General features: G+C 37.2%; 1 protein-coding gene and 1 gene segment (V, D, J or C); both read left to right on the top strand.

The window, feature by feature from the left end:
- Positions 1-19,933, top strand: part of LOC100935631 — an 824,790-nt gene that overhangs the window by 407,685 nt on the left and 397,172 nt on the right.
- LOC111718727 (zinc finger protein 420-like) lies at positions 207-10,323 on the top strand. 2 transcript variants are annotated; one of them, XM_023495242.2, is made up of 5 exons: positions 207-274; positions 850-943; positions 4,085-4,211; positions 4,894-4,989; positions 6,404-10,323. In XM_023495242.2, exons 2-5 carry the CDS (start codon positions 911-913, stop codon positions 8,443-8,445), a joined length of 2,298 nt encoding a protein of 765 aa, XP_023351010.1. In that variant the 5' UTR covers positions 207-274; positions 850-910; the 3' UTR covers positions 8,446-10,323. The 2 variants fall into 2 exon arrangements, with proteins under 2 accessions (XP_023351010.1, XP_023351009.1); XM_023495241.2 differs by having other exon boundaries at positions 207-943.

Below are 19,933 nucleotides of genomic sequence, written 5' to 3'. Positions count from 1 at the left end.
GGACACTTCGTGGGTGCTGGGACTGAGATAACCAGCGGAGAGGGGGCGGGGCTCCATGCCAGAAGGGGCGGGGCAGGACCGCCTTGCGGACGGAGGATGGGCCGGGCGCCGAAGCCTCTAAACTACAATTCCCAGAAGGCTTTGTTAGCCTTCTGAGCATTTTTCAGGGAGGATGGGCCGTCCCTTTACGTCACTTCCGCCAGCTCTCTTCCACCCTTTCCCGTGTTTTTTAGTGGTTGCTTGCTCTTCTCTCTCCTGATCCATCTGGGACGGGGTGAGCGGGATGCGAAAGCGGGATCGGGCCCAGCCGAGGCCGGTAGCGGGGATGCGGCGGGGTCGGAGCGCTGGGGACTTTTGGGGACGCACACAGAGAGTAGGGGAGCGTTCGCTGGGGGCGAAGGTAGACCTGTCCCGGATTACCGCGGCCTTTGCGCCGCTCCTGGGCCAAGGTGCCCGGCCTGTCGGGGCGGAGCCTGGAGACCGACCGCAATCACAGCCCCGCCCCTAAGGGTCCCCGGCTGCTGCTGACCCTCACGGCCTCGGTCCTTTTCGCCGTGCAGCCTGTCTTTGTGAAGGAGGCCTGGTGCGGGTCCGCTCCGTGGGCCCGATGTCACGTGAGCTTTCTCTCCTCTTCCCAGCATTCTCCTGGGTGCCCCCTCCGTCAGGAAGCTTTCTGCTGCTGGGGGTGCCTTGCGGCTCCTCCCGGGCTCCAGCTCTGTCCCTGGGGAGATGTTGGCCTGAAGCCAGCGCCCCCTCCGGAGAAGAAGTGACCGCGTCCTGGTGGCCCCGCCTCCCGGGGTCCCCCTCAGTGACAAGTGGGGTTTCTCATGGGCTTCCTTTCCTCCCCAGCACCGCCACCTCTCGGGGCCTCTGCTGTGCCCCTGAGAAGGAGGAGGAAGAGGAGGAGGCGATGGCCCCCGCAGGGACCGCCAGGCCCAGCCAGGTGAGTGACCTCTGCCTAAAACCCTGGATTACGTGTTTCTCACATGCTTTTGTCTCAGAAATTGCTGGCCTTGGGAGAACCATCAACTTAAAGCTAAAAGATTGAGATAGAAATCTTTTCCCTTCCATCCATCCTCTCTTGCACCTGATGAGAAGGCAAGCCTTGGGATGTACGTTATTTATGCATGTGAAGTCATACAGATTAGCTGGGATGGAGAAGGAAAATAAAGGAAAATGAAAAAAATAATATGTTTCAATCTATACTTAGAAGTGTATCAATTCTCTATTTTATTATGAGTCCTTTGGGATTTTCATGAATCATTGTATCCATCAGAGTATCTATGTTTTCCCACAGTTAATCATTTTTACAATGTTGCTATTACTGTGTACAATGTTCTGGTTCTGCTTCCTTCTTTTTCCCTCGGCTCACACTTGTTATGATGAAATATTATTTCATCAGTCATATTCCACATCTTTAATTGGTGGGCGTCCATTCAATTTCTATTCAAGGTCTTATCACATTTAAAAAAAAAAACACTGATATAAATATTTTTGTACATTTAGATCCTTTCCCTTTTTCTTTGATTTCTTTGAAATACAGACCTATTTTGTAGTTCTTTGGACATAGTTCCAAACTGTTCTCCAAGAATGATTTGTTGGATCAATTCACCCCTTCAATAGTGCATCATTGTTCTTATTTTTCCACATCCATTCCATCATCTTTTCTGTCATAATAGATTTAAATTAGTATCTGAGTTGTTTTAATTTAAATTTGTCTGATTATTAGTGATTTAGAGCATTTTTTATTTATTTTTTGCTGAGGCAATTGGGGTTAAATGACTTGCCCAGGGTCACACAGCCAGGAAGTGTTAAATGTCTGAGGCCAGATTTGAACTCGGGTCCTCCTGACTTCAGGGCTGGTGCTCTAATCCACTATACCAACTAGCTGCCCCCTAGAGCATTTTTATAAATGACTAGATAGAGCTTTGATTGTTTTTCTCCTGAAAAGTGCCTGTTCATATCCTTTAACCAGTTTTCAATTTGGAAATGTCTCCATTTTTTATAACAGCAAGTAGGAAAAAGATTAGGCATACTGTTGCTTGACCTTAGCAGTCAGAAGAAAAAGCCATGGGTGCACATTTAAAATTGATTCATTGAATTCAGTAGGATCCCCCCCAAAAACTCTACTTAACCATATTCTAGATTTCTCTTGGCCACTCTGCATTTTTATGATTAAACAACTTAAATATTTTTAGTAGATCTTCCATCTTGTTGGTACTGAAATAGTGAAATTTGAAAGAGATAATTCAGATACACATCTCTGTTTTATTACTTTGATTATGAAAGTAACTTATTTCCTCATTGTCTTTTCCTTTTCTCAGAAATAAAAAAACAAACATCAAATTTTGCCATTTCAGTCCCAAAGAGATGGAAGATCTATCAGAAGCAAAGAAAAAAAAAATTTTAAAACAAGCTTATAAAAACCTTAGCAGAAAAAAGATTACAGATAGATCTGTCTTAACTGCCAGGTTTAAAATTGTAGAGAATATTTTTTACCTAGCTGTGAATAATTGTTTCACCAAATATTGTCTCAGAACAATAAGACCACCAGTGTGGTTGTTCTCCTAAACTTCACAGTGGTTTATGCCCTAAAATTTAGTACTAACCCTCAATCCCCTTCCTATGGGGAATTGCCTAGGAAATTTCTACCTTGCTTCTTTCCTCTAAATTTTAATTAGGAGCCAATATCCCCATCAGAATGATCAGGGCTGATGTTTGAGACTGAAGTACAATCCACTGTGTGCTCACTGTGGAGCTATTGTTTTCTTGGGAGAACATTCTCCTATAAGGAAGGCCCCAAAGGTAATGCATTTCATTTGATTTACATTTTCTCTATGGGCAACAAACAATTTCCTCAAAAGAAGTTTGTGAAAAATAATTTCAATCTCTATTTTCATATATCCTTTCTCATTCCATTTCCCTTTCCTTCCCCATTCCTCTTTTTAAATTTTATCAAAAGCTTTTTTTATTTAAGAAGCTGTTGCTCAGCACGACCTTGATGAATGTTTTATTTTACTCTTTCATAATTATTTCTCACCAAATAATGACAGAGTGATTTCCCCATCCCTTCTCTCCAGATGTTTGTATTTTCCTAGTTGCAAAATGGAAATGCTGCAGATTTATTTTTTAAAAACTAGACACTTAATAGTGTATAGAAAATTACCTCCAGTTCATAAAGAGGAAAAAAAATAGACAGCAGCTGTTTTTCTGACTTGAGTACTGCAATTTTGCATTAATAATGTGTAGACTTTTATCTAATGTGTACTCATGCATAGATTATAAAAAGTTTTCAAGTGTAATTGATTAATCAGTACGTATTTAATCATTGTCTTGATTTTTTTTTAATTGAAATGTATATTTCTATTCATATTTTTTAAATCAGGGAACTTTTAGAACAAATGTTCATTTTACTTAAGGTATTTTTCAAGTGAAGCTTCATAGTAATGTAAACTAACTAGTTTAATAAATATTGTCTCATTTGAAAATCATGCGTATTGTAATTGATTTTATATAAAAGATTCAATAGTGAAAATTGTATACCTGAGATCATGTACTATTAAAACTATTAATCAGAAAAAAAATAAAATTGATTCATTGGATTCATTAACACTAAGCATTTATTAAGCACCTACAAAGTGTTAGGCACTGGGGTAAGTGTTGGGAACACAAAAACAAAAATAATCTGCTCCCAAGGAGCTTATAGCCTAATGGGAGAGGAATTCTTAAGTGCCTACTATGCTTTGGGTGTTGTACTGGCTTACAAATTAAAAAAAAAAAAAAATCCCTACTGCAAAGCGTTAATATTTGAACTATCTTAAAAAAAAGCCAAAGTCTCCCACTGCATCCAGGGTCATGTCCAATCATCCTGATCTTTATCTTATACTGAATCCAAATGGCCTTGGAGGAGAAAGTGAGGCTGCTGTCTTTTCACAATCTTCCCTCACTTAAATGCAATTTACTTGTAAGCGATGGCATCATCTTTCTGATGTCATGGTCTTTTCAAAAACAATGGACAAAGAACAGTATTTAAACATCATAACAGAGCAATACCTGGTAAACATGAATACTTCTGGTGTTTCAGGAATTGGTGACATTCAAGGATGTGGCTGTAGAATTCACCTGGGAAGAATGGGTATATTTGACCGTGTCTCAGAAAAACTTATACAGGGAGGTGATGCTGGAGAACTATAGGAACCTGGCCTCTTTGGGTAAGAATGGTTATTCCTTTGAAGTCTTGGTGTATGCTATGACAACTTCAAGATTCTAACAGTTACTCTTTGGCGTACAAAAGGAAGATATTCCTAATTCTTTTGTAGTGAAGGGATAGAGTACTTGTTTGCACAGGAAAGAGCTTTGCCTGGAAACTTGACTTTTCAATTTGTTATTATCCTTGAGAATGTACCTTCCCCTCTCTGTTGCTTCAGATGCAAGGTTTTTTGTTTAATCCCAGTGAGGTTTTCTTTATACATAAAGTATTTTCATTGTCTAAGTAGGAAGTTAAGTCTAATGAATTTTTCCTTTAGTCCTACTCTCTAACCCATTCCCCTGTAATAAAGAATATCTTTCAGTGGTTGTTTGTACTATCCTTGAGGTCTTCCTGCCATGTGTACTTTTTCCCCCTAAAGGGAGTGTGAACTAGTTTTAAATTTTTATTAAGTTTTACTGATTCACTCCCTCTTCCACCCTAATTAAAAACAAAACAAAAAACTAAAACAGAACCTTCCCCTCTCTCTGGTCTTCCCATTGAACCCTCCATGCATTGGAAAAAAATAATATCTCAGACATAATGAGCTAATGCTTTAGGTGGTATGAGAAAAAGTCTGCATCTTTATTTCAAAACTTTTCTATGAATAGTTGGGAGGAATATTTAATCTCTCTGTTCTGTGACAGGATTTGCAGTTTCCAAACCAGATGTCATCTACCAATTAGAAAGAAAGGAAGCATTTTGGATATCAGAGGCAGATATTTCAAGAAACAGCTGTCCAGGTGAATACATAAAAACCAAACAAATGGGTTACTGCAAAATATTGCTTTGTTGGTCATTTTAGATCAAAACTCTTGTAAAATGTTGAATACGTTGGTCTTATTAAAACTTCTCAGATCTGTTGAAAGAAGCTGAGATTTTAAACTTTATTTTTTAACTCAAGAAATTACTTTTTTATGTACCTATTTACCCTTATGTATTTCCATTCTCAAAGAAAGTTGTTGCCTCAGTAGATGGCAGGTTTTTTCCTTCTGTTCATCACTGAATATTTTATGTTAAGGAGGCATTCTCCTGTTTTCCATCAATTTATCCTCCCTGTTAAAATATTAACAGTACGCCTTTTTTTTGCATATGAGTCTGAATCCCCTTCTAATATTTTCTTTTGGATGGTTTTGCTGCTGTTATAAAGTATTTATAACTACTTTTATAAAATATTTAATCTTAACTTAAGTTCCTTTCTTCAGTCCATCATGTAATGTCATCCTGTTTTTACACTTTGAAAATATATTTATGTGATAGGCTTGTTTAGCTAGAACTCCATCATTAGATCTACCTTTTTTTTTTTTTTAAATTGCTATTTCACAAAAAGGTGTGAATATTTTTGAGAGAGTACTTTGTTTCTTTTCAATAGCATTTTGAGGGTATCACTAGTAGTAGGACTATTGGGTCAAAGGGTATGAAAAGTTTAGCTTAACTGAAATTGCTGTGTTATTTTTCAGAAAAATGTCAGGAGAAGCTAAATAAGTACCTATTTCAGCATAACTGCCAAAATGTGTTATCCTTTTAAAGTATCTTTACTAATCTGATGGCTATTTTGTGATAACTCCAAATTGTTTTTGTTTTCTTTGATTACCAGAATTTGAAAAATGGCTATATTGTTACTCTTGAAATTTTAATCAGTTCCTTTTAAAGTAGACGTGTTAAATTTTTAGAGAAAATTTATGGCAACAATTATCTGTTATGACTCCTTTTCCTCGTATTTCTTTACTCTGTTTGCTTTGTGCCTCTCTCTATCTTTCTTACTTATTCTAAACTCACCAAATATCCTTTTCTTTTTATTCAGTCTTTTCCTTTGCTGTTTTCATCTAGGATTGTAAGGACATATTTACAAGTTCTCAAAATCATCTACTTTTTGTAGATAGTCTTCCCTTTCCTTATTCTATTTAAATATCAGCTATGTATCATAGAGTAAGGGTTTATAAATTCCTCCAGATTATGTCATCATAATTTAATTTATTTTTTACCTTTGCATTATATTTTCACATTATATAAACTATAATCTTTAGTTAAAACCCATTGAGGCTAGCCCTCCCAAGTGGAAAGGCAAGGGAATAGCTATAAATTTGGACAGTTAAGAACCTTGGGAAAGGAAAGGAAAGGCCAGGTTAATCATGTCTTTATTCTTTTTTTTTTCAGAGGGCAAAGAAATTACTGGAAAGAAACCTTCTGAATGTAGTGAATATGGAAAGGCCATCAGGAGCAAACAGTGTCTTGCTATACATAAGAGAATTCATACTGGAGACTTTTTTTATAAATGTAAAGAGTGTGGGAAGGCTTTCCAATGGAACTCTGAACTTATCCGACATCAAAGAATTCATACTGGAGAGAAACCTTATGAATGTAGTGTATGTGGGAAGGCCTTCAATGTAAAGGCAAATCTTACTCGACATCAGAGAATTCATACTGGAGAGAAACCTTTTGAATGTAGTGAATGTGGGAAGGCCTTTAGACAGAAGACACAACTTCATATCCATCAGAGAATTCATACTCAAGAGATTCCTAATGCGTGTAAGGAATATGGCAACTCAGAACATTTTGAAAATCAAAAAATTCATACCGGAGAGAAACATAAATGTAATGAATGTGGGAAGGCCTTCAGGAATAAAACACGACTTACTGTTCATCAGAGAACTCACACTGAAAGGATTATTTATGGACGTAAGGAGTTTGGGAAGGCCTTCTACCGCAACCCAGATTTTATTCATCCTCTGATAATTCCTACCAGAGAGAAACCTTATAAATGTTGTGAATGTGGGAAAGCTTTCAAGAGGAAAACACAATTTACTGTGCATCAAAGAATTCATACTGGAGAGAAACCTTATGAATGTAGTGAATGTGGGAAGGCGTTCAGATTGAAAGCACATCATACTCGACATGAAAGAATCCATACTGGAGAGAAACCTTATGAATGTAGTGAATGTAAGAAGGTCTTTAGTAGTAAGATAAAACTTACTATGCATCAGAGATTTCATCCTTTAAAGATTCTTTACAAATGTAAGGAGTGTAGGAAGACTTTCTATCACAGTTCAGATCTTATTAAACACCAGAGAATTCATACTGGAGAAAAACCTTATAAATGTAGTGAATGTAGAAAAGCCTTTGAGAAGAAGGCACATCTTATTGTGCATCAAAGAATTCATAATGGAGACATTGTTTATGAATGCAAGGAGTGTGGGAAGGCTTTCCTCTACAACTCGGCATTTATTGTACATCAAAGAATTCATACTGGAGAAAAACCTTATGCATGTAGTGAATGTGCAGAAGTGTTTCGAAGTAAGACACTACTTAATGTGCATCAGAGAATTCATACTGGAAAGATTCTTTATGAATGTAAGGAGTGTAGGAAGGCTTTCCCCTACAAGTCAGAACTTATTCGACATCAAAGAATTCATACTGGAGAGAAGCCTTATAAATGTCGTTTATGTGGAAAAGTGTTTAGGCGAAAGCAACATCTTACTGTGCATCAGAGAATTCATACAGGAGAAAAACCTTATGAATGTAATGAATGTCAGAAAGCCTTCAAGAGAAAGGCACATCTTACTATACATCAGAAATCTCATGCTGGAGAGAATCTTTATCAATGTAAGGAGTGTGGGAAAGCTTTCCCCTACCATTCAGCATTTATTCTACATCAAAGAATCCATACTGGAGAGAAACCTTATGAATGTGGTGACTGTGGGAATGCCTTCAGAAGGAAGACACTACTTACTGTGCATCAGAGAATTCATACTGGAAAGGTTCTTTATGAATGTAAGGAGTGTGGGAAGGCTTTCCCTTACAACTCAGAACTTACTCGACATCAAAGAACTCATACTGGAGAAAAGCCTTATAAATGTCATTTATGTGAGAAGGTCTTTAGAAGGAAGCAACATCTTACTGTGCATCAGAGAATTCATAAGGAAAAAAAACTTTATAAATGTAATGAATGTCAGAAGGCTTTCAAGAGAAAGGCACATCTTACCATACATCAGAAATCTCATGCTGGACTTTATCAATACAAGGAATATGGGAAAGCTTTACCCTACAACTCAGAGCTTGTCCAACATCAAAGAATTCATACTGGAGAGAAACCTTATAAATGTAGTATATGTAGAAAGGCCTTCAGACTGAGGATTCAATTTACTCAACATCAAAAAATTCATTCACAAGAGAAGCCTCAAGTGTGGGAAGACCTTTAGACTTAGTTCATTATTTTATGCCTATCAGAGAGTTCATGGAGATATTCCTCATAAGGCATGTGAATTGACTTTGTATCACAACTCATCTTGTAATTAATGAATTCATAATGAAGAGAAACTGTATAAATGTAGATAACATGGGAAAGTCTTCTGGAGGAAGGAACAACCCCTTGGGCATCAGAACAGAAAATTCATATTGAAGAGAAATATTTTAAACATAGTGAATGTTTGAAGGGCTTCAGGAATAAGACTACTATCCATTGGAAATTCAAACTGGAGACATTCTTCATGAGTCTAATGAGTATGGGAAGATTTTCCTCTATAATTCAGCATTTATTCTATATCAAAATTCATACTGGAGAGAAATCTTGTGAATGTGGGAAGTCCTTTGAGAAGCAAATACAACTTACTGTCCAATGGGATAATATTCTTTATGAATGTAAGGAATGTAGAGTTAATATAGGTTTGGATTTCACATTGAACAGGCAGAGACTGAAAAAGGGAAGTAAAAGTTGATTGCTGATATAAACAAGAAATAGTGAAAAAAAAAACTTGTAATAAGCACACACACACACACACATACACAAACAGGTGCCATTATCACAGTAATAACAAAGACAGACATGTATCATACATCATTACCAGTTTGGGAAACACTAACTCCTGACTCTTCAGTCTGGGGGAACCCCAAATCATTCAGCCAGGGAGAGTACACTCCAAAGAGGGAAAATCCCAGGCAAGACCATCCTCTCTTGGGGTGATGTTCCAACAGCCCCCTCCCTCTACAGGGTTTTTATACATTGAGAATAAAAAAGGCACTGTGCCCAGTTTATTATTTGATATATGATCCTTTGAACTGAACAGCTCCCCAGATATGGGGGCTTCCACAAAGGGGAATAGTTTATCCATTCCCTTAAGCTAACTGGTTTCATTCAGGGAACTGACTAGGTTTTTGGGGTGAAATGCATACCAAAGCTCAAAAGAACGTCTTAAATCAAGCACAAGGAAAAGTGGCCTGCTCTTCCTGTGCCTCCTGGTGAATTATCAATTGCAAGTACCTTGTCATGTTCTCAGTACAAGGTTACATAGAGGAACTTGGCTGACATTCATTGAGATTCTGATTCTGTACAGTCACTGAAAATATTTGGAGGACTTGGCTGAGACTTAAGATTTTTCTTACAAGTATGAGAGGAACTTCCAGGACAACTCAGTTGTTATTTAACTTCTAAGAATTTATACTGGAGAGAAACCTTATGAATGTACTGTATGAGGGAAGTCCTGCTTGAATTTAGATCTTAATCGACATTAGATAATTCGTATTGGATAGAGACCTAATAAGTGTAATGAATGTGGAAATACCTTCAGACTTAGAATTCAACTTGCTCAAAATCAAAGAATTCATTCTGAAGACAACTCTTTTGCATATAGTGCATATGGGAAGACCTTTATGTCTCAGAATTCTTAATAGATTTCTCATTAAGATAAGAAATGTGGGAAGATCTCTCAGTTGACTAAAATGTGATTCTGAGTCCCTCAATGCAATTCAGAAAATCCTTATCTTCCATGGACTGAAATAATCCCTTTTCTCTCCAGAGCTCTAAAGACACAAAGATTTGTTGTTATTTTCCCATTAGCTTTCAGGAAGGGTGGGGTTTTGCTGACTTAAGTTAGTCCTGAGTGTAGGGTGGTATTGAGAGAACCTTGATATTAACTTTGATCCCTGGGCAAATGGCATGTCATAAACTTATAGATGATGTCTGCTGATGAACCTATATATGATAAAACAGCTATTGATTGTGGGTGAGAAATGTATCATGCTCATGTTACTTCTGTACATGTTCATTAGTGTACCCAGTGTGAACCATAAAGATTTGGAATCACCTTAATTAAAAAAAGAAGCATCACAAGGGCCAGATATTTATGAGATGTGATTTCTGGCCAGTGCTGTGAATATTAAAGTGAAGCAATTCAATGTAGTGCAGATAATTACAATTCTCTTGAGGTAGCCAAATGCTTTGTAATCTAATATATGCTACATGAAAAGATGAATGAGAACCCCATGGTGGTCAAGGGATATGAATGGGTAGTTTACAGAAGTCAAAAGCTATCCCGAGTTATTTGGGGGGGAAAAAAAAGCTCCGAATCACTATTTTTAGGAAAATGCAAATTAATACAACTCTGTGCTGCTGCCTCACATCTATCAGATTGGTCAATATAAGAAACAAGGAAGATAACATTTTAGAGGGTAAGGTAAAATGCACATTAATGCACTATTCTGAACTGCTTCAGCCATTTTAGAGAAGTTTGTAACTATGCTCAAAGGGCTCTTAAAAGTGCATATCCTTTGACCCAGCAACACCACTTCTAAGTCTGTATTGCAGAGAGAGCAAGGGATAAAAGTATGTTTATACAAAAAACAAGTTTTTTGTTTTTGTTATTTATGGTGACAAAGAATTGTAAATTTAGGGGAATGTCTATCAAGAGGCAAAAGGCCTAACAAGTTGTTATACATGATTGTGATGGAATCCCATTTGCTATAGGAAATGAGAGTGATTGTTTCAGAAAAAAATCTCAGAAGACTTATATAAGTAGATGCAGTAAAATAAGCAGAACTAGATCATAGGATTCAGTAATAGCAATATTTTAATGATCAACTGCAACTGACTTGACTACTCTGTTCAAGAAAATGATTTAAGACAATTCCAAAGGACATAATGATGAAAAATGCTGTTCACCTCCAGAGAGAGAACTGACAGTGTAAACTGAAGATTTGTTTTGGAGTTTGGGGTTTTGTGTGTTTGTGTATGTGTGTGTTTGTTTTTGGTGATTTTGCTGATAGAGAAATATATTTTGCATCATTTCGTACTTACAATATTTGATATCTTAACTCTCAGTGGATGGAGAGAGCATTTAAAAATCAAAATTTAAAAACAATGGAGGAAAATCCTCTGTGAATAAAGTGATAGCAATGTTCTTGGATGACCAGCTGTAAATGACTTCCTCTCAGTAGTACAATCATCCACAACTACTCTGAAGGACATACTCAGTAGGTGTATAGAAATTTGTCTTATTCTGCAGGAAAAAAAGGAGGGGAGTGGGATATGGGGAGGGGGGTAGCTGATAAAAGAGGGCATTTGGAGGGAGGGAGTGGTCAGTCCAAAACATTTTTAATGAGGGACAAGGAGAGAGAATAAGTGGGGGAAATACAATTAGCAATAGTAATTAAAAAAAACATTTTGAAGTAAGTATTTGGTGGAATATTATTCTCTAGGAAATATTAAGCAAGATGCTTGGGCTGGGTGGGGGTGGGGGAAGGAAACAAACAAACCCTGGAAGTCCTCCATGAACAAAATGAAATGTACTGTATACAAAGTAATAGCAATGTTCTTGGATGACCAGCTATAAATAACTTACTCTCAATAGTACAATCATGATTCCACAACTATTCTGAAGGATTTATGACAAAAAATTCATATCCAGAGAAGGAATTGATTGGTTCAATACAGATTGAAGCATTATCTATTTCTCTATTTTTAACTCAATTTTTCTTGAGGGTTTTTATTTTCATTAGGATGGGAGATCTGTTTTCTTTCACAATTCGGCTTTTGTGGAAATGTTTTGCATAACTAAACATGTGATTTCTTGTGGGATAAGGGAGAGAATTGAATTCAAACATCTTAAAAACAAATGTAACAAAAATTGTCTTGAATGTAATTAGGGAAAAATATCAAATTAAAAAGAATTAAAAATAAAAATGTTTTTAAAATGGGAAAAAAAAAAATTGGAGTCATCCACACTGACCAGATTGAACTCGGATCTTTCTGCAGCAAAAAGGAGAAAGCTAAGATTTCAGTCTCCCTCTCTGAACCCCAATAATCTGCCTACCATTCTTGCCAGATTGGTGCAAAATCCAATGGGGGTCAATTCATGTAGGTCCAAACTTGAACTCTGGAGTAATAGGTTTTGTAACATGCACACACTAGTCAGAAGTTGGCTTTATGGCCACTCAAGCAATCCTCTGGAATCTTTTCTGCCTCTGGAATCTTTTCTGCCTCAGAGTTGGGAATAACGTATAATTCAGTACTTAACCCATTGTTCCAATGTAACGATCCTATCTACTTCAACCACAAGTGTTCCATTAGGTTCAGTCTAGAAGTACTGTTCTCTTCCAGCTTCAGTGATTTTAAAGCATCTTTCCCACAGGGCTGTGTCCTGGTCACATAGTTCCCAGACAAACCCAGTTGCTTGCTAAACACAATGTACTTGGAATAGCTTCCCCCACTTTGGAATAGTGTTCCTCTTTCCTACCTCCCCATGTATTGCTGGAGTTAAAGGGTGCAGAAATGCTGAACCACTGAAAATATATTGGGGTTTCAGCACACCCATGCAGCTATCAATGATGGGTTTTGGGGGTGATTCTCCCCATACGGGGCCAACAAATGGTGTTTACCACCAAATGTAGGGTTAAGGGAATATTAGACTCCCCAAAGTATATTGGGATTATGGCCACTGTTATGAGATGTCTCAAAAGAATTTGTAGCTTTATATCATCTCCAAGAGGCAAAGATTTTAATATGCTGCTAATAGGTTAAATCCATATAGAGTTTTTAAGCAAAAAAAAAAAAAAAAAAAAAAGTGTTTTATCAATTAATGGGAAATGATGAGACTTAAGCAGGACACAGAATTAACCAGGGGAAGATTGAGTGGTAAGTTCCTAGAGAAACCAACTAAATTCCCAAAGAAGGAGTTTAGTAGGGAATTATGTTGTCAGTGATGGGCTAAATTCCTAAAGACTTTAGTGGGGAATTAAAAGTAGGTCTTTTATAGAGTAAATATAACCTTTGAAGATGACACCATAACTTGGCTCTCTGATTGGATATGGAAAGCCGTGGGGTCCTGGTGATCTTGTCAATTCAAGGGACAGAAATCTACTTAAGAGCAAAAGGCCCACTTAAGTCCCCAGATTTTGGCTGTTAGCCATCTTAATAATAGTGAAGCTTGCTTAAATCAAAAAAATTTTTAGACCCTAGTCTACCCCCAGGGCCTGTGGAAAATGTTCCTTCAATGAGTTTAGCAAGTCTAAACTTACTCATGTTAGTGATTTTCTTTTTTCTTTTTTTTTTTTAGGCAATTAGGACTTGCCCAGGGTAACTCAGCTAGTAAGTGTTAAGTGTATGAGGCTGGATTTGAACTCGGATCCTCCTGACTTCAGGACTGGTGCTCTATCCACTATAGCCATCTAGCTATACTCCATGTTAGTGATTTTAGAAATTGTTGATATTAGTAATTTTAATAAACTAGTCTAGGTAAGAGTTTTGCATCTTGCCTACACAGGGAAACACATATCAATTAGTTAAGTGGTAAGTAAACTTGAATTCCCTAATTTCCACTTGTGTGATAATCATGCATAAAAAAAAAATGTCAGAAGTGTTCATAAAGGAGAACCTATTTACAATCTTTCCATTATAAATAAAAGTCCACATTAAAATTTGTAATATTTAAAATGAAATTATGGTATAAAACACATGTTCTAAGTTGACTAAATTTTAAGTTCCCCAGGACTTTTCTCCTCAAGGAATTGCTATTATCATATGTAGTAAATGTTGCCTCTTTCTTGTTTTTCGAAGTAATATTTTGGAAGAGCAAGAAAAGAGCGATAACCCTTCCTTTTTCTAAGTTCTTCCTTTACCTCTAGATGTTTTGGATTATATTTGTGTAGCATGACTTTTGCTGTCTCAGTTAAAAAAGATGTTAGGTTTGTCAAATTGCTTTTTCCCTCTTTAGGGATTTTTCTTTGAATAGAGAAGGAGGGGAAACATTTGAAAAAGAAAACAATATGAAAATAAACATCCATAATTTAAAATACAATAATATTGTAAGAAAAAAAAAAGGAAGGGCAGCCAGATGGCCCAGTGGATAGAGTACCAGCCCTTAAGTTAGGAGAACCTAGTTCAAATCTGGTCTCAGACACTTAATACTTCCTAGCTGTGTGACCCTGGGCAAGTCACTTAACCCCAGTTGCCTCAGCAAAAAAGAAAAAAAAAAAAAGGAAACACTGGGCCTAGAGTTTGTAAACAATTCAGGTCCCTTTCTAGAAAATTTAGACATTTGCATTTCTCCTGCTATTTCTTTCCTATTGTCCTGATCTTGCAAATATCACTGACAGTGACTCAACAATTCTGTCAACGCTAAGGGAGAAAATAGGAGCACAAAATGGTGGTGGGGAGTAGAGTTCTGGGCAGAGGATCTGGAAGGGCCGACTTCAAATCCAGTTGGAGGCACGTGGTGACTGGGTGACCTTAGTCAGGTCACCGTAGTTTCCCCTTGTGTAAAACAAGAGAACAGCTCGGAAAACCCAGTGAGACAATCCCTGTAAAGGACCTGGCCGGCACCTGGGACCTGTCTCTCCCTGTCCTCCGGTCTGTCCAGGCCCAAGGCACTGGGGGTCTCCTCTGGCCCCTCAGCTCAAGCTCTTCGGCTGAGAGAACAAGCAGACTCAGAACGCACCGGCTCGGCCTCCTCAAGCCCTGGACCCCAGATAGGGGCCCCGGCCCTGCTCCCACTTTCGGCTTCCCCACCAAAGTGGCTGTGGTTGGCTCTCCCCGCGATCAGCGGGTGCCCTGGGGCCCTCTCCCACTGCCTCGGTGCCCACGAGAGCCCAGGTCCTCCGGCTTTCCCCTCTGTCTCCTCCGGGAAGGGGAGCGAGTCCCCAGCACAGCAGAAAACTGCAGATTTTCTTCCTCCGAGAGGCTTCTTTTCTTGGGGAAGACCCTGGCACGCCACTGGCAGTTAATTAGTAATTACAGCGTGGGGGCTGCTGCTAACTGGCTGCCGGAGTAAATAAGCAACTCCAGCCGCTTAGATTAGAAGGAGCCCCACAGCACCCAGCTCCCGTTATTCTTAAGCCATGCCCTCATCTGGACCTCCAGAGCTCCACCCTTCCCCGTCCAGACTCTGAAGAAATGCCCTCCAGTGTGGCTGGTACTTGGCCATATATAATTATAGATGGCTTTAATTTCTTCATCTGAAAACTGCCAGTTCATATCCTTTAATCATTTATGGCTTGGAGAACGATTGGTATTCTTATAAATTTGACTCAGTTCTTTATATATTTGAGAAATGAGGCCCTAATCAGAAAATTGTAAAAATTGTTTCCCAGATTCCTGCTTCCCTTCTAATTTTGGTTGCACTGGCTTTGTGCAAGCCCTTTTAGATTTAATGTAATCAAAATTGTCCATTTTACACCTATCTCTATTCTCTTGTTTATTGATAAATTGCTCATCCATAAGTGATAATGTTCCACATTGTTCTAATTTTCTTGTAATATTTTTCTTCGTCATGAAAGATAGAGGTATAAGGATAAGATTCTGTAGGCCTTGGCCATCAGTTTCCCTCCATGTCCATGGGGTAATTACAGTACAGTTAATTATTATTTACCCCTGTTTTGCAGCTGCTGAATAACTCTGGGAACAAATATAATTAAAAGAACACTGTCCTGGGTGGATTCTGGCCAAATTCACCAAGGACACCTTATCTATATACTGGAACCAGCCACTCCAGGAGTAAAGCTTCACTCTTAACAGACTGTGGCAGGACTGGTCCCCTTCTGAATATACTCAAGAAAGTGAAGTCAGTATTGCTGGCATTTGGCCACTTTGGTACTTGGGCTATTTAAGTCATGCTAGATCAATGCCCAAATTGGAATCTCATCCATGGAGAGGGTGCTCTGCCTGGGACCCTCCCGGTCGGGATTTGCAGTGATTCCCCATCCTGCGGTCTGCAAAGTTGGTGCTTTCCCCAATCAGTGATAAAGTCTTTCTTCTCTCCTCCTCTAGTCTAACTCTTTGTATTGTACTGGTTATATTAATCATAGGATGCATTAAGTGCTTTTGTTATAAGAATTGCACTGTCAATTCTTGTTTTCCTTATTTATAATTCATTGTTATTAAACTTTTTCATACAATCTGGTATCTTAGATCTTGTTGTGGGAGCAAGACATTCTGTGAGAGCAAATCATAAATCCTAACCTAACACATATCCATTTTGAGTTTACCTTGGTAAATGGTGTAAGATATCAGTCTATACCCAATTTCTGCCCTTCTCTTTTCCAGTTTTCCCAACAACTTTTTATTAAAGAATGAATTCTTATTCAAAAAATCTTAAGGCTTTACACTTGTCAAATGCAAGGTGTTTGTGTTTAGTTGCTTCTGTGAATTCTAAGTTTATTCTGTTCTATTGATCTACCTTTCTGTTTCTTAGCCAGTGTCAGTTTGGATAATTATAATTTAGGATATAGTTTATAGCATAATTTAGGATCTGCTACTGCTGACACTCCTTCCCTTACATTTTTTCCCCTTTAGAGGCTTTGATATTCATGACTTTTTGTTTTTCCAAATGATTTTTCTTATTTTTTCCAATTCAATAAAACAGTTTTGGGGACAATTTAATTGGCATGGCATCGAATCTATAAATTAGGTTAAATTGTCATTTTAATTATATTGGTCGTGCCTACCCATGAACAATTAAAATTCTAATTATAAAAGTCTGACTTTATTTGTACTGTGTCAAGATATAGAGATGAGTTGAGAAATACTAATTTTGAATTGGAGAACTTATTAAAGTCTACTTTAGCCACAGGGGATTCGCATCCAAAGTGCATAGCCCTGAACAAAAGGACGTAGGGCCTTTTATAGGGTCTAAAGAAACCAGCAAAAAGGTTAGCCTGCTTTCTTATGACACATTTGCAACTATTTGTTAAGGGGATATATCAAAGACAGAGACAAGGAGACAGAAGTCTTGCATGAGATTTCCCTTCCTAATGTTATGCAGGAGGGAAGGAGACAGGTCTTTTAAGGTGTGCAAAAGGGGTTTGGAGCTATGTTGTTAACAGTATAAAGTGTTTTATAATTTTGCTTAGAGAGTTTATTTCAGTGGATGTACTCCAATGTATTCTATATTATCTAGAGTTAAATAAGGTATCTTTTATTATCACTTCTTGCTGAGCTTTGTTTTTGATATATAGGAATACTGATAAATTATGTTGATTTACTTTATAAGTTGCTACTTTATTATTTCAACTAAAGTAAGTTTCTGGGGTATTCCAAGTGTATCATCCACAAAGGGATAGTTTTATTACCTCATTTCCTAATTTTGATTCCTTCTATTTATTTCCCTCTTATTTCCTATCCCTCCTGATTCTTCTGCTTTATTTCTGCCTGCTACCTTATCCTCCTCCTACTTATCCTATCCCCCTCCAATAACCCATCCCTTATCATCTCCCTTCACTCTTTCCTTTTGGATTCTTGTTTCTATCTGGACTTAGAAGACTTATAGCTTTCCAAATATATATTTTCCCTCTCATCCCATTCCCAGTAAGCTATACACCTTATCCTATCCTCATTAATCTATACATTCTTTCCTTCTCCTTTCTCACTTTATCCTATTTCCTCACCCTCTTATTTTTTTTTATAAATTTAGAAGACTTTTATTTCCTTCTAAATTTATATGTTCTCTTTAACCCACATATAATGTGGGTAGAGTTCCTTCTAAAAATTTTTCCTCTATTCTTTTTCCCTACTCCTTTTTATTTTTCTGATTTTAGAATACTTCCCTCTTTAACCTTTCCCAGTGAGAGTAGATTTATAGAACTACCAGTCTTCTTTCCCCACCTAATCCCTCTGTTTCTCCTACATGGTTTTGCATTTTTAGAATCACATCATACTCTTTTTTAAAAATTTAATCTTTATTTATTTATTTTTAAATTAAAGCTTTTTATTTTCAAAACATGCATAGATAATTTTTCTTTTTTAACGTTATTTTTTTATTTTCAAAATATATGCATTTTTCAACATTGACCCTTGCAAAAACCCTCTGTTCCATATTTTCCCCTCTTTCCCCCCCAGCTCCTCCCATAGATGGCAAGTAATCCAATATATTAAAAATATATGTTAAATTCAATATATGCATATTTATTTATACAATTTATCTTGCACAAGAAAAATCAGATCAAAAAGGGAAAAAATGAGAGAAAACAAAATATAAACAACAACAAAAAGAGTGAAAATGCTATGTTGTGATTCACTCAGTTCCCACAGATGTGGATGTTTGAGTGGTTTTTTGCTGTAAGTGACTCAGTCTGAACATGTCATAGCCCACAAGAGAACCAAACCTTAATCTGCCATGTGAAGATAAGGAAATGCATTTGCTTTGGAGGGCAGATAATGGTACTGATGTAATAGAAATGTGTATGGTGTCCCTCTGATCTTTTTTTTTTTGGGGGGGGGGCATAGTTCTATTACATCGATTTGTTTCATTTATTTCCAACTTTTTGTGATCCCATTTGGGAAGATACAAGAGTAGTTTGCCATTTTCTTCTCCAACTCATTTTACATATGAATAAACTGAGGCAAACTGGATTAAATGACCTGCTCAGAGCCATATAATTAGTGTTTGAGGCTGGATTTGAATTCAGGTCTGCCTGACTCCGGGCCCACTGTACTAATAGTATTCTTTATGAATCAGAATGTTTGTGCTTGTGAAATGCTGAGTTCATAACTTATAAAATGAAGGAGGAAGAGGTGGAGAAAAGAAATGCAGCAACTCTGCTCTATAAAGGAAAGCAATTTCCCTAAATGAAGAGATGGAGCAGAGAGACTTGCTATGGAGAATGGTTATATACATTTTATATTCACAATTCCCAGACAAGCTGTGGAAAAGAAAAAGGGAAAGTGTGTTTATGTATACATGTCTGTATGTGAGTGTTTGATAAGACAAAAATAAAAAATAAAAACAAAAACTTAGCTGGCAAGGAAATGATTGTTTTAGAGATATAAAATTTCCCCCAGGAACTGCTTTAGCAGCATTCCATAAGTTTTGGTATGTTGTCTCATTATTGTCATTCTCTTGGATGAAATTATCAATTATTTCTATGATTTGTTAATTCACCCACTCATTATTTAGGATTAGATTATTTAGTTTCCAATTAATTTTTGGTTTATTTTTCTCAGCCCTTTATTACATGTAATTTTTATTGCATCATAATCTGAAAAAGATGCATTTACTATTTTTGCCTTTCTGCATTTGATTTTGAGGTTTTTATGCCCTAATGCATGGTCAATTTTTGTATAGGTATCGTGTACTGCTGAGAAAAAAGTATATTCCTTTCTGCCCAAGGAATTGATTATTCCAGAAAAAAAGTCCTTCCAAAAGGACTTCACATGTGTTATTGTTGCCCATACCACACATATTGTTCATATCACAACTTTATTTTTTCTTCTTGCAAGAAAAGTACAAAACAGAATCAATGGAAATAACTCACATTTATTTAACACTTTAAGGTTTACTAAGCACTTTACATATATTATCTTATTTGATTTTCATAAAAACCCTGTGAGGAAGGTATTATTATATCCATTTTACAGAAGAGGAAACTGAGGCAGGCAGGTTAAATGATCTGCCCAAGTTCACACAGGCCATATTGGAATTCAGG

Source organism: Sarcophilus harrisii, chromosome 2 (genome assembly GCF_902635505.1).
Source record: "Sarcophilus harrisii chromosome 2, mSarHar1.11, whole genome shotgun sequence".
Classification (NCBI taxonomy): Eukaryota; Metazoa; Chordata; class Mammalia; order Dasyuromorphia; family Dasyuridae; genus Sarcophilus; species Sarcophilus harrisii.
Note: the sequence above shows the minus strand (reverse complement) of the source record. Positions and strands in the feature narration are given on the sequence as shown.

What these genes read in the sequence shown, in the direction of transcription:
- LOC111718727 (XM_023495241.2), top strand. Translation starts at nt 608, where the DNA reads ATGTCACGTGAGCTTTCTCTCCTCTTCCCAGCATTCTCCTGGGTGCCC. An exon ending in GGACCGCCAGGCCCAGCCAG is followed by an intron (nt 944 to 4,084) that starts GTGAGTGACCTC and finishes CTGGTGTTTCAG; the next exon opens with GAATTGGTGACATTCAAGGA. An exon ending in TTCAAGAAACAGCTGTCCAG is followed by an intron (nt 4,990 to 6,403) that starts GTGAATACATAA and finishes TTTTTTTTTCAG; the next exon opens with AGGGCAAAGAAATTACTGGA.